General features: G+C 35.9%; 1 protein-coding gene across 11 annotated transcripts in view; it reads left to right on the top strand.

Moving 5' to 3' along the window:
* RABGAP1L (RAB GTPase activating protein 1 like) overlaps positions 1-14520 on the top strand; it is a 737216-nt gene that overhangs the window by 195121 nt on the left and 527575 nt on the right. For all 11 annotated transcript variants that reach the window (XM_078356264.1, XM_035280064.3, XM_035280065.3 and 8 more), the window contains one exon: positions 2519-2612. In XM_078356264.1, coding sequence (XP_078212390.1) covers positions 2519-2612 — 94 coding nt within the window. The remainder of the gene's footprint in view (positions 1-2518; positions 2613-14520) is intronic.

Genomic DNA, 14520 nt, shown 5'->3' with positions numbered 1-14520 from the left:
CAGATGGATATGCCAATCTGCCCTCTCATGTCTCAGATTGCTGGTTCAACAGGGCACCCGGACCAGTGCGCTTTGTACGGAGCGCTGTGGAGCGCTGCTGCGCTGCAGCGCCGGCCGCCGGCTGCACTGGCCGCTGGCTGCAGAAGCCAAAACTGCTTTGCTGGCGTCCCGCATCTCTTTTCTACCTGGGAATTTCCCCGTTCTGTGGGCAACAAAGATCCATCTGGAAATGTGGCCCTGACTCACCCTCCGCGCGTTCACCGAGAGCTTCAATCCTGGGTTCTTCTCACCGCACCATCTTGAGTCGGTCCTGATTCTGTTCTTATGCTTAGGAATTCCTTTCCCAACAAGTGTATTAAGAATTTGAAAGATTTTCTATCAGTATTATTTCTGATTATATTATAATCAAGATTTATGATATCCAGCAATGTTTATTTCCTTTTCTCTCTTTTGTTTCATTGTGTTCCTAGATTTTCATCTCGAATTTGGCATGTACAACTTCATCAAATATTCTGAAACCTTGGCATATTATTATTTACTGTGGATCAGAATAGAGTATAAGATGGGATCATCTTGGATCCTGCTTAATTGAATACAAATTTATAAGTACCTCTACTTGGTACCAGTTTATAAGTGGGCCAACTATCAGTCCTTGTTCGCGTGAGATAGTCTAACCTGTCTTCCAGAGTAATTTTTTTTTTTTTGAGATGGGGTCTTACTCTGTCACCCAGGCTGGAGTGCCATGGCACAGTCTCAGCTCACTGTAACTGCTGCCTCCCGGGCTCAAGTGATCCTCCCATCCCACCCTCCTGAGTAGCTGGGACTACAGGAGTATGCCACTATGCTCGGCTGATTTTTTTATAATTTTGATAGAGACAGGGTTTTACCATGTTGCCCAGGCTGGACTGAAGCTGAAGCCCTCCTTGGCCTCCCAAAGTGCTGGGATTACAGGCCTGAGCCATTGCACCTGACTGAGAATAATTTTTAATAGTCCCCTTTCACTATAAAAAAGTACCTCAGTTTAAATAAAAAAATTATAAATGTTACAAAAGATAGTTGTTTACATGGGATAGTTCCTCAGGGTATTGTAATACTAAAGCTTTAGTTGTTTCTATTTATATCATTCAGTTGTTTCTATTTACATTACTTTTATAATATTTCATTTGCTTTGTCTTTCAAAATATCTATTATTTTCATGATGAACTTATTACAAGCTTCATAGAGTTGCTTATGTGAGGTATTTCTAGAATAGTCATGCTCCTCTGTATTCTCTTTGCCTTCATTTTGATTTACAGAATGATATTCACTTTTGCATTAAATGTTTCTTATAATTCTAATTTACCTAGCATTGCTTTAAAGATGATGAAGCATTTGTCTCTGTATGTGGATGTCTTTTGGTTATATTTTACTAAATATGCAATCAAATCTTTTTGTATGGCCATGACCAAATGTTTTAACCTGGCCAAATAAACCATTACGTACTATGTTAATGTTTTCTGATGTTGCATAGACTTGGATCATTGGATTTTGTGTATGCTAAGTAATACTGGATCATTGGATTTTGTGTATGCTAAGTAATACTGGATCATTGGATTTTGTGGTTTGCTAAGTAATACCGTTCTTAACACAGATCCCTGTGCAAGCCACTAAATGCCAATCCCTATTGTACTGTCACAGTGTTGATAAAACTTTGGTACTTGTTATCTGCCAGACAGCTTTTCAGCTATCTTATTTTATTCTGATAGTACTTCTCCAGCCTTTTCTTATCTAGTACTGTGTCAAAGCCTATTTTATAATAGGTAAATTGTGTTTATTGTCCTTCCTTTCCTTTCTCTGCCACCTCTGTTACTGGTTAAAAGGTTTATAGAGTTTAGTATTGGTCATTTTCACCACTGATTATAAACTGTAAAACCAACCCATATTCTTTCCTAAACTGTTATTTTACATTTTGAGGTGTTTTGTAAAATTGCCATATAAAATGGCCAGTTTCAATTTTCCTTTAGTTAAAAATATCTTTTTTTATGAATACATCTTAAGAAGCCTAACTTTTTTTTTTTTTTTTAACATTTCTGGTTGTCTGTGTGTTCATATCATAATACATATGTTTCTCAGTGTTATAGTTAGGTATATGTGTTTGACACTTAATTTTCATGTTTGTTTGTCCCTTTAATAAAATTTGAGAATATCTGGTGAGTAGAACACCATATAGGAATTTCCAATTGTGCTACCATTAGCCTTTAAACATTACTCGTTGGAAACAGCTGTTTATTTATAGGTATTTTGAGTTTCATGTTATGTAAACTGTATGTGAGATTTTCATACAAGTTTGTTTTTTAAAAATATCTAGGCACTAAAGATAAATTAATGAAGTTATTACCATTATTTTTACAATGCATGTAATAATAGCAAGAGAAGTTTTTTTATTAGACACAGAGACATGTTTCCTGTTTTATGATATATAAAGTATCTACTGTAATAAATAAAATAATGTCTATTGGTTTTTGCGTTTCTTCTGCAGAGAGTGATAATGAACTTTCAAGTGGAACAGGTGATGTGTCTAAGGATTGTCCTGAGAAGATCCTATATTCTTGGGGAGAATTGCTAGGAAAATGGTAAAATTTTATTTTTCATACTGAAAATTTTATATTTACAGAGTTGATGTTAATTTGTTGTATTAATCAAAATCTATGTGTTAAAATAGATTTTAAAGGATTAATATTAAAATCTATCTTAATATCTTAACATAGCTTAAAAACTTAACAATTAAAATACAGTTTAGAGATACTCTTTATGTTTGGCTAGGTCCTCACCCCAAGTGTGATTTCATTTAATGTACTTTTGGAAGATGTCTTTGTCTTATTATTTCACTCAGACCTTATTATTTGTCTTATTATTTCACATTATTTAGCACAGTCAATTTTATGCTATATTGCCAATGCATTTAAATGTATACTGTTTAAGAGTTACATTTTTTAAAACCAAGTCTGTTACCACTAAAGGGGGCTGTATAGTTTAGAATTTCTCTTTTACCACTGATTGTTAACTGACACAGCTTGTTTTGTTCTAACTAAAACTATTACTTTAAATTCTGGGGTATTTTATGTGGAATTACAAAAAAAGTACTCTTTATATTTATGTTAAACACAGTTTTAAAAGGATAATTATGACTATCATATGTTAGTATAATAAAAAAATCCTGCCCCCAAAACTTCCCCATGCTAGTATAGACATAGAAATTCAATTTATTTTTGAATATGCATATCAGATTATATACATGTAGGTAGTCCAGGGAGACTCTAAAGTCTGGGCAGAATTTGACAGTTCAGTAGAAGAAAGAATAATTTAAACCTCTTTTATCTTTTCAAGAGATAATTGGATGCTCCTTGTGATAGTCTATATGCATCCTGAGAGTTTCCTGAGTTATAATTTAGGAAATATGTATTTACCCTTCTAACAGCTGTAAGACTCATGATTTTTCATTGTAAAGTCTGGAGAGTAGGTTTGTCAAATTTGGACCAAAGTATTGGGCCTGTTATTATTTTTAAGGAGATAAACCCTGAATAGCCAGCTGCATCTCCTTTAATAAGGAAAGAAAATTTCATTTTATTTATCCTTACACATATCATTTAAAATGAACACATTTCAGAGAATTTACTTAACTCATTAATGAATGTCAACATAAAATCATCAAACATGTCAGAATCTAATTTAAAGAGAATTTAATCAATAGCAAAATAATGAGCATGGACCACACAGGAACACCAACTTTAAAAGGAATGCAGTCAGCCATCCAAAGTAGGGAAGTTAAGATTTCATTTACATAGGCAGAGGCAAAGGAGTTTTTAGCAGGATTACAACATTATTCATACAGGGCTAGTGCATAGTTACAGCAATTTGGTTGGTTATAGGGAAATGTTAAAAATGTTTTTTTTAACATTTTTCTTACAGAGGATGTAAAATAATTATAGGTTTTCTGTTATCTGGTCTAAGTGAAGCAGAATGACAAAAGGGATGTTAATCTATAACAAGGGTCTTTAATTAAGAAGACAGGAGGTTTTTGTTCATGACATCATTTAATTCTCTCTAGCTATTGTACAAAACAAGAAAACTGCGATTTAATCTATAATCCAAGAACAGAAGTTGTAACCATATGTGACTCAGATGACAGTCACATCTCTCTCAAGACTTAAAGTGTTTTTTTTTTGGTTCCCATAGCTTTCAAGTTTTATTTTCACATGGAGCACCAGTAAGGTAGTAGAGCCTGTCAAAATAAGGATTTGATTTAGAGATTTATTTTCTTTACTTGGTAATTCATTTGCACTACCTTGAATGGAAATGATTTGCATAGCTATGGACAGTAACAGTAAACATTTGCATGGCCATTATGTTATATGTGTTGAGAGTTGTAAACTAGCCTAGTCAAAGATAAACAAAGACACACACTTTTATGGTTGTCACACAATTCCCAGATATTTCAGCATTCCATTGAAATGATGATCAGTAATCTTTTTGTCCACTTCAAAAATCTTTCACAATTTTACCCCACGCTGTATCCAGGATCTAATTTACTCATTTGCAAGCATTGTCCACCTAAATCTAAATTTATCTCATATGTTTTTTATCTGTTTTAGTTAGGGTTACTCTTCCTTTACTTTAAGAGGAACAGTTTTCTTTTTAGATGATCCTGATTTAGGAGAATTTCATTGGGGGATGAAGATGGGCAGGAGTTGAAATGGGAGAGTGTGTTCTGGTTAGAGGGAGAGCACTTTTTCAGTCTCAATCCAGGCTGGGAAACAGGAACCATGCTAAACTTTTTAAACAGAAGCATTTTAATTGGCTTACATTGTGTTATAAGTTTGAGATATCAGAAAGGAAACATTACAACTGGAGTAACCCAAGTGGTAGGAAACAGCTATGGCCTATAGGACTGGAGAATAAAATGAAAGAAGTATTGTTACCAGAATCTAGGTATTCAGAAGAGGTCTGAGGAGCTGATGCAGGGATCTCTGAAGAGGGCTGCATCCTGGTTGCTTAGAATTCTGAGGATACTCATAGCAGCTAGTGTTTAGAAGGAACTGTCAGGGTAGGGGACAACTGGTTAGTTCCACACTTCTGAAGAGATACCTGATCTTGGAGTGGGTGAGAGAGAACTGTATCATTGGTGCTGGTACTTGTTGGCCTGGCTAGTATTAGTATTTTTCAGGAGTTATGGTATAGCTGGTGCTGGCAATGGAATTCTTTCTTCCATTCTTCTACCTTCCAACTGTACAGGATTATTACTCATTGGCAGAACCTAACTTGGAAACCGTTGGGCAAGCGAGTTTGAGATATGGAGTCTGTGGATTCTCAGTCCTTGCATCTTTGAGCAGAATACGGAAGGGTGGGCTTGAGGCTGATAGGCAGTAGGTAAATGACTAGAAAAGGGTAAAAGCTGGGACTAATTATCATTTACCCATTTATCTGGGCCAATTGAATTAGGCATTTCTAATATCCATGCTTTTTAGGTATTTATTTATTGGAGCACTGATAAATCAAGGAAAAAAAAAAAACAGCACCAACAACTTGTCCTAATCTTCTTCATCTTTGGTCTGGAAGTGTACTTTTATGGTCCAACCGTATGGATGTGATGGATAGCTGTGGATATAATGGTAGCATATGCTTTGATACCACAATTTGGCTTCTGTTATTACATGGTTTCTTCCTTTCCCACTTAAAGTTATTTGCTAGGGGAAGGCTTAGGAATTTATGGACCTCAATGCACCATAGAAATGAGCAACATGACTCCTACAGCAGCTCTGCTCTATGGCCAGAACTTATTTTTCCCTGGTTCTCTGATCAATAACAGGGGCATACTCTTCCATTGTGGCTACTTCATAAAACAAGGGCTCCCTTCTTATTGGATCTCTCGTTACTGAGCATTGGGTACTTACTATTTACGGACCCAACACATTCATTCTTTCTAGTATAGCAAAATACAGCAATACATAAAACTAACACCTTATACTCCAATCCCAGCACTTTGGAAGGCTGAGGCAGGTTTATCACGAGGTCAAGAGACCGAGACCATCCTGGTCAACATGGTGAATCCCCGTCTCTACTAAAAATACAAAAAATTAGCTGGGCATGGTGGTGCGTGCCTGTAATCCCAGCTACTCAGGAGGCTGAGGCAGGAGAATCGCCTGAACCCAGGAGGCGGAGGTTGTGGTGAGCCGAGATCGCACCATTGCACTCCAGCCTGGGTAGCAAGAGTGAAACTCCGTCTCAAAAAAAAAAAAAAGAAATTAATCAGCAACAGAGCTCTTAGATACTCTATATATAGTTATTGTGGAAACTAATTTTCTTTGGATAAGATGTTTCTTCTTGTCCATAATTTACTCTCAGAGACAAAATAATTTCAACTTGATAAGATCTATGGAAGGGGAATATAAATTAATGGGAAAAAATACATTATGCTAAAACTCAGAACTGGATTAGAGTTCCAGTTGTAGCGCTAACTTGAGTTCCAGTTGTAGCGCTAACTTGATAGGTATCTCGCACAAGTGATTTAGCCTTTTTGGGTTTCATTTTTCCAGTGAGGCATTTATAAACTTGTTCATGCATGCATGCTTTTGTCTTTCAGAAATAGGATAATGTTTGCAAAGTTTTGTTTTGTTTTTCTTTTTCCTAGCCCTTAGATTGAGAAAATACCTTAATTTTTACTGTGTGTTTTTATGGTTAGGGATTATATCTATTTATTCTTGAGGAATTTACAGTAACAGTTTGGACTTTTTCATTTAAGAGAATATGCACAGACATCACACTTTCTTGATTCTTAGATGAAATTTAGTTAAAAGTCCGCATATTCTTTGGGAGAAATGGAAAGGAGAGAATGGTTGGGAAGAGAAGTAGAGGCAGACATTGTCTTTTTTTCAGTCTTTTTGATTTTAAATTATTTATCCATAACCTTTCTACCTGGCAGTTAATTTTCTAAAACTATAAACAAAATTTAAGATAGGAAAAATATTATGCTTTTCTTTTTTGCCTTTGCATGCCCTTATTTCAAAATAGATTTAAAATTCATGGCATATTATACTAGAAAACAAGTCTGTCAATGATCTAAGCTTCTATCTTTAGATACCAGGAAAAAAAGAGAAAATTAAACCCAAAGCAAGCAGAAGCGAGGAAATAAGAACAGAAATAAATGGAATTGAGAAGAACACTACAGAAAATCAGTCAAAATGAAGCTGATTTTTTTTTTGTGATGGAGTCTCACTCTGTCTTGCATGCTGGAGTGCAGTGGCACAATCTCGGCTCACTGCAACCTCTGCCTTCCAGGTTCAAGTCATTCTCCTGCCTCAGCCTCCTGAGTAGCTGGGACTGTGGGCATCCGCCACCACGCCCAGCTGACTTTTGTGTTTTTTGGTAGAGATGGGGTTTCACCATATTGTTCAGGATGGTCTCTAATTCCTGACCTCTGGTGATCCGCCCACCTCGGTCTCCGGAAGTGCTAGGATTACAGTGAAGCTGATTTTTAGAAAGGTTAATATATTTGATAAATATCTAACTAGACTGATCAAGAAAAACAAGGAAGAGAGAAAACACAGATGCAAGAATCATCTGTAATCATCATTACAGATCACTACAGACATTACAAGGATATATAAGAATATTATAAACAACTCACTGCCTATAAATTTAGATGCTTAGGTGAAATTGACAAACACTTGAAAGTCATAAATTGCCAAACCTTACTTGAAATAAATAACCTGAATAGTCCTATATTAGTTGACAAAATTGAATTCATAGGTTAAAAGTTTTCAATAGAGAAAACTTGAGGCCAAAATGGCAAATTCTACCAAATATTTAAGAAAAAAAAAAATAAGGCCGGGTGCAGTGGCTCAGGCCTGTAATACCAGCATTTTGGGAGGCCAAGGCAAGCGGATCACTTGAGATCATGAGTTTGAGAACAGCCACAGTTGTGTTGGCCAGGCTGTTCACAAACTCAGAATACCAACAAAGTTAGCCAGACATGGTGGTATGCACCTGTAATCCCAGCTACTCAGGAAGCTGAGGCACAAAAATTTCCTGAACCTAGAGGCAGAGGTTGCAGTGAGCCAAGATTGCACCACTGCACTCCAGCCTGGGCAGCAGAGCAAGACTCTGTCTCAAAATAAATAAAGAAAGAAAAAGAAAGAATATACATTTTATACAAACTTGTCCAGAATACACAAGAGAAGGCAATAGTTTCCAACTAATTTATGTTACTTACTTACCGTGATATCAAAACCAGAAGAAAATGTTACAGAAAAAGAAAATTGCAGACCAGTATCCCTCATGAATATAGACTAAAAAATCCTCAACAAGTCCTAGCATATCAAATTCAACAATGTATGAATTTTAAAAAGGATAATGTAGCATGAGTATGTGGGATGTATTTTGGGAATGCAAGTCTCCTTTGAAGTTTGAAAATAAATCAGTGTTATTCACATATCAATAGGCTAAAGAAGAAAAACCATATAATCATTTTAATAGATGGAGAAAAAGCATTGATCAAATGTAGCATTCATTCATGATAAATTTGACCAAATTCAGCATTCATTCATGATTAAAAAAACAAAACAGGAAAACCTTTCAGCAAGCTAGGAATATAAGGGAGCTCTTAATCTGAAAAAAGGTACTTATGAAAAACCTACAGCTAACATTTAACTTAAGAATGACAGATCCCAAGATTAGGAATAAGGTAGGGATATCTACTGTCATGACTCTTACTCAACATAGTATTAGAGGTCTTACTGAGTGCAATAGGCAAGAAAAGGAAATAAAAGACAAAAGAGATTGGAAAGGAACATATAACACTATCTGTATTTGCAGAGATGTGATTGTCTGCTTAGAAAACCCCAAGGAATCTGAAAAACAAGCAAAAAACTCTTAGATCTAATGACTTTTACGGTGTTAAAAATACAAGCTCAATATGTGCACATCAGTTTTATTTCTATATATTAGCAATGAAAAACTTGAAATAGAAATTTTGAAACAAAAAAGCACCATAAAGGAAAACCATGAAATAGGCAGAAATCTAACAAACTGTGAGCTAGATATATACTTGGACATACTTGAAAACAGTAATCAAAGAAATCAAAGAAGAGAGAAATAAATGAAGATGTATATTATGTTCATGGAATGAAAGCCTCAATATTGTTAAGATTTCAATTCTTTCCAAACGAATCTTAAAATTAGTGCAATTTCAATAAAAATATATCGGCAGACTTTTTGGTAGCAACCAACAAGCTGATTTTAAAGTTTGTATAGAAAGGCAGAGTAACTAGAATAGCCAAAACAATTTTGAAAGTGAAGAACAAAATAGAAAGACATACTACTTGATTTCTAGGTTTGTTATAGAGCTACAAAAGAGTATTGGTATAAGGATAGACACCAAGAATTGTGGCACAGAACAGAGAGTTCAGAAATAGAGCCACACAATCTAAAGAGACATTTTCTAAAGAAGACATACAAATGGCCAAGTAGCACATAAATAGAAGCTCAATATCATTAAGTATCTGGGAAATGCCAATCAAAGCTACAGTGAGATACCACTTCATACTTACTACGATGTCAGTAATCACAAAGACAGATAATAACAAATGTTGGCAAGGATGTGGAGAAATTGAAAATGTAGCATAGCAACTGAAGCTCTCATATGTTACTGGTGGAAATGCAAAATGGTGCAGCCATTTTGGAAAATAGCATGGTATTTTGCATAAAGATGAAGATACTTCTTATACCCACCCATTGCTGTGTATTTACCAAAGTGAAATTAAAACCTGTATGTGAATGTTTATGATAGCATTGATCATAATTGCCTCAAACTGCAAACAACCCAAATGTCCTTCAGAAGTGGTATATTCATTTTATGCAATACTACTGAGCAGTTAAAAGAATGAACTGATAGACATCACAACTGATGGATCTCAAGTGCATCATGTTAAGCGACATATGCCAAAGTCAAGTGACTTAATACTGTGTTATTTATTCTATTTGTGTGAATTCTAGAAAAGCCAAAACTATCATCATAGGAAGTATGTCAGTAGTTGTCAAGGACTGGTGATATTAACTACAAGAGGGTCCAGGGGATTTGGGTATGGGGGGAATGATGGAACCATCCTATATCTTGGTTCTGGTGGTGGTCACATATCTATATGCATTTGTCAAAACTCACAGAATTGTATACTAAAATCATGAATTTTACACTCTATAAGTTGTGCCTTAAATAAATGGGAAGTCCAGAGACTTAACTGCTAGTAGTTGCTGAAGCGAGAATAGTATCACTAAATCAAAAATTAAGGAAAGGAAAAAAATGAAATGTATGTCTTATAAATAGATGTCTATTTTGAAGTGTGTTCTTTTCTCTTATCAGAACAGTTCCTTCATTATACCTTCATACTCATTTTTCTCTCTTTATTTTGTAGTATTTATTATAGGGCTCTGTCTTAACTAACTTTTCTCTTCTTATCCTGCAAAGTTGCATCAAATGCACATGAGCTCCTTAAAATCACTGTTGTTTTAGAGACATCTGCAGTGGCTAGAATATAGTAGGTACTCAATTTGTGTTTATTGACTGAATTTTTGATTGAAGTATCTCTGACCATTACAGATTTCTGTCCAATTTGATAACATTTTATATATCTGTATTTGGTAATTATTTTTGTCTTATATAATTTTTAATAAATCTAAGTTGTAATATTCTGTTAGATTATACATGGATTCATTTGTCTTATATCTGGCTTCATCTTGAACCCTGGGACTGTTACTTGACTAATTTGTGTCTTGATCATGTCATGGTGAGATTTTTTGATTTAAACATTTTAAAGATACCATTCTGACTGCTGAATGAAAAATGACTTTTAAGGGTACAAAGATGGAAGCAGGCAGAATAGTTAGAATGTTGTTGTAAATAACCCAGGGGAAACATAATGATGTCTTGCACCAGGCTGGTAGCAGAGGGTGACATGCAATCAAATTCTGAATACATTTTAAGAGAGGGCTGATAGTATTTGATTCTGTTTTCTGTGTGGCCTGAGAAAAATAAATAACTGACCACTGATATCAGTTTTTGGCTTGAGCTACTAGAAGACTTGCCGTTTACCCAAAATGTAGGAGAAGAAGAGAGATTTGGAGGATAAAATCAAGATTTTGGAGATGTTGAGATGCATGTTAGACATCCAAGTGACTATGTCCATTAGTCAATTATATATTACATATAACACTGAGTTTAAGGGAAAGATAGGGAAAGAAATATGAGTTTGGGAGTCATTAGTATATGGATAGTTTTTAACGTGGTTAGAGTGAAATGGGCGAGATTACTTTGGGAGTGAGTTTAGATAAAGACATCATCCAAAGACTGCACCCTGGACCACTCCAGTGTTTGGGAGTTGGAAATATGAGGAGGATCATGCAGAGGAGCCCAAGAAAGCACAACCAGTGAGGTAGGAGAAGAATCAAGATAGAAATCAAGTTGACTGAGTCTATCAAGAAGAAGATAGTAATCAAATACTGATAGGTGAAGTCCCGTGAATCCTAGAGTTCCATTGGGTTTACCAGTTTAGGTGTCACTGGTGATCTTAAGAGCAGTTTCAATGGAGAGGCAGGAATGAAAGCCCAGTTGGACTGGAAATCAGCAGATATAGATAGCTCTTAAAAATAGTTTTGCTATAAAGGGATGATAGGAAATGAGGACACATTAGTAAGTGGATATGGGCTCAAAGTTTTTTTATTAAAATGGGCAATATAGCATGTTTGTATGTTGTTGGAAAGGATGTTGTAGAGAAAATCTGGTAGTTTCAGAGGGAGAGGGCATAATTGTAGGAGAAGTTGATGAATAGGCAAGAGAAGATGTATATATTGACTGGTGGAGGGGTTGAATTTAGGAGCAGAGATAGTTCATTGTAACAGAAGGAAAGGTGAGGTAGGCTACAAAGGTAATAACTGACAGTTAAGTGTACTTACTACGTGCCAGGTTCTATTCTAAGCACTCTCCTTGTGTTAGTGAACTTAATCACTGCAGCAGCTCTTGGAGGTAGGTACTATTATTATCTTCATTTTAGAGATGAGAAAACTGAGGCATAGCTATGTTAGGTAGCTAGTATAAAAATACACGAAACAATGTAAGTAACTTGCTCAGGGTCTCACAGCTGACAAGTAATTTGCCCATGATCATATAGCTAGTAAATGACAGAGCCACTATTTGAATTGAGACACTCTGGCTTTAAAGTCAGAACTTTTTTTTTTTTTTTGTTTCTTTGAGATGGAGTTTCACTCTTGTTGCCCAGGCTGGAGTACAGTGGTGACCTTGGTTCATTGCAACCTCTGCCTCCTGGGTTCAAGTGATTTTCCTGCCTCAGCTTCCCAAGTGGCTAGAATTACAGGCATGTGCCACCATGCCCTGCTGATTTTTGTATTTTTAGTAGAGACGGGGTTTTGCCATGTTGGCCAGGCTAGTCTCCAACTCCTGACCTCAGGTGATCTGCCAGCCTTGTCCTCCCAAAGTGCTGTGATTACAGGTGTGAGCCACTGCACCCGGCCATTAGAGCCAGAATGTTTTTAGCCAGGTGGGCAGGCTGCCATTACCTACCTAAATATAGATAGGTTACTAGATTAGTTTTTATAAGAGCATGTGGGAGTTCTAGTGAGTGAGTGAGTAAACTAGGAAAATTGATACCCAGGTAGTACTTGAAGCTTCTAATCATGAGTTTAAAGAGAGATTATGAGAATGCCAATATGGTGGGTGAGAAAACAAAATATTTTGATGACTAATTAAACAACCAAATAGAGATCTCCACTCAATTTCTAAAATGCAAGATTTATCACTTGCTTCAATATAAATTTATGAGTCATCATCTTAGCCTCTTAGAGATACATAGAAAACAACATAGTTTCTACCTTTGAGGTTTATAATCAATGTGGGTGGGAATGCATACTCACAAGAGGCTATTTAATAAAGTAACTGAAACATTGAGGCCGTTTCAAATTTCTTTACCATTTTTTCCTGTAAAATGATAAGTACATCCATTCATTCAACTTTTAAATTTTAATCATCTACTCTTTCTTAGGGACTTTAACAGACAGTGCTGATTTAAGGATGAGTGAGAAATAGTTTCTACCTTCAAGGTTTACCATGTTATAGAGGCATGTAGACCTTTAAACACAAAATTTTGATATAATAAATGAGTCGTTCTATAAGCATTGTAGACCTAATGGAAATATTTGAATGTGCATTGAAGTAAAATAATATCATGAAGTCTCATATGCCCACTGCCCAACTTCAATAATTATCAACATAAAGACAATATCCAATAAATTTCTTTAAGCTGAGATTCCCATTGGTTTTTTGTTTTGTTTTGTTTTGGAAGGTCATATTGGAGTAGGAAGAACACTGATTAACAGAGAAACTAATTGGGAGGTAATTGCATGGGTTGATGATACCTGCAGCAAACTCACAGGCCCTGTGTATGGAGAGGGGGCTCCAAATGGAAAAAGACTTTTGAGGTGGAATTGACATAGTTTCTCAGCTGAAATTCAGTGTACATTGTTTTCAGAAAGAAAATATTTCTAATAATCTTATTAATGGACTTTAAGAAATTATTTAGAGGTCTGAGGGAACTGTTTTAAAAAAACTAAGATAATTGATTCTTAAACCTTTAGAAAATTTGTTGGCTTTTTTGCAATTCAAATTTTTATGTATTTGGATCATTATAATTATGTCATGATATGAAAAAGTTAACATTTGCCTAAACTACAGAAGTATAAACTGTGTCTTTTATATAAGAATTGTCAAAAATTTTTAATTGTGCTCAGAATTTCTTTTTGAAACTTTCGATTTAGAAACTTCCTAAGTCTCAGCAATAATACATAGGCATTTATGTAAAGACATTTTGTGATTTATATAGGTAAAGCACATATCATATGGAGCCCTACAGTTTGTGCTTTGGGGAAATATATAAACATATTTTTGAGACATAGTCTCACTCTGTTGCTAGGCTGGGGTGCAGTGGCACAATCTCAGCTCACTACAACATCCACCTCCTGGGTTCAAGTGATTCTCTTGCCTCAGTCTCCTGAGTAACTGGGATTGCAGGCACACGCCACCACGCCCGGCTAATTTTCGAATTTTTGGTAGAGATGGGGTTTCACCATGCTGGCCAGGATGGTCTTGATCTCTTGACTTTGTGAACCACTCGCCTCAGCCTCCCAAAGTGCTGGGATTACAGGCATGAGCCACCATACCTGGCCTGGGGAAATATTTTTTTTTTTTTTTTTAATTTTTTATTTGATTATAGGTTTTGGGGTACATGAGCAGAGCATGCGAGACAGTTGCGTAGGTACACACATTGCAGTGTGCTTTGCTTTTCTTCTCCCCTTCACCCACATTTGGCATTTCTCCCCAGGCTATCCCTCCCCACCTCCCCCTCCCACTGGCCCACCCCTTTTCCCCCCAATAGACCCCAGTGTTTAGTACTCCCCTTTCTGTGTCCATGTGTTCTCATT

This window comes from Callithrix jacchus, chromosome 18 (assembly GCF_049354715.1).
Source record: "Callithrix jacchus isolate 240 chromosome 18, calJac240_pri, whole genome shotgun sequence".
Taxonomy (NCBI): domain Eukaryota; kingdom Metazoa; phylum Chordata; class Mammalia; order Primates; family Cebidae; genus Callithrix; species Callithrix jacchus.
The sequence above is the reverse complement of the archived record's forward strand: the minus strand, read 5'-3'. Positions and strand labels throughout refer to the sequence as shown.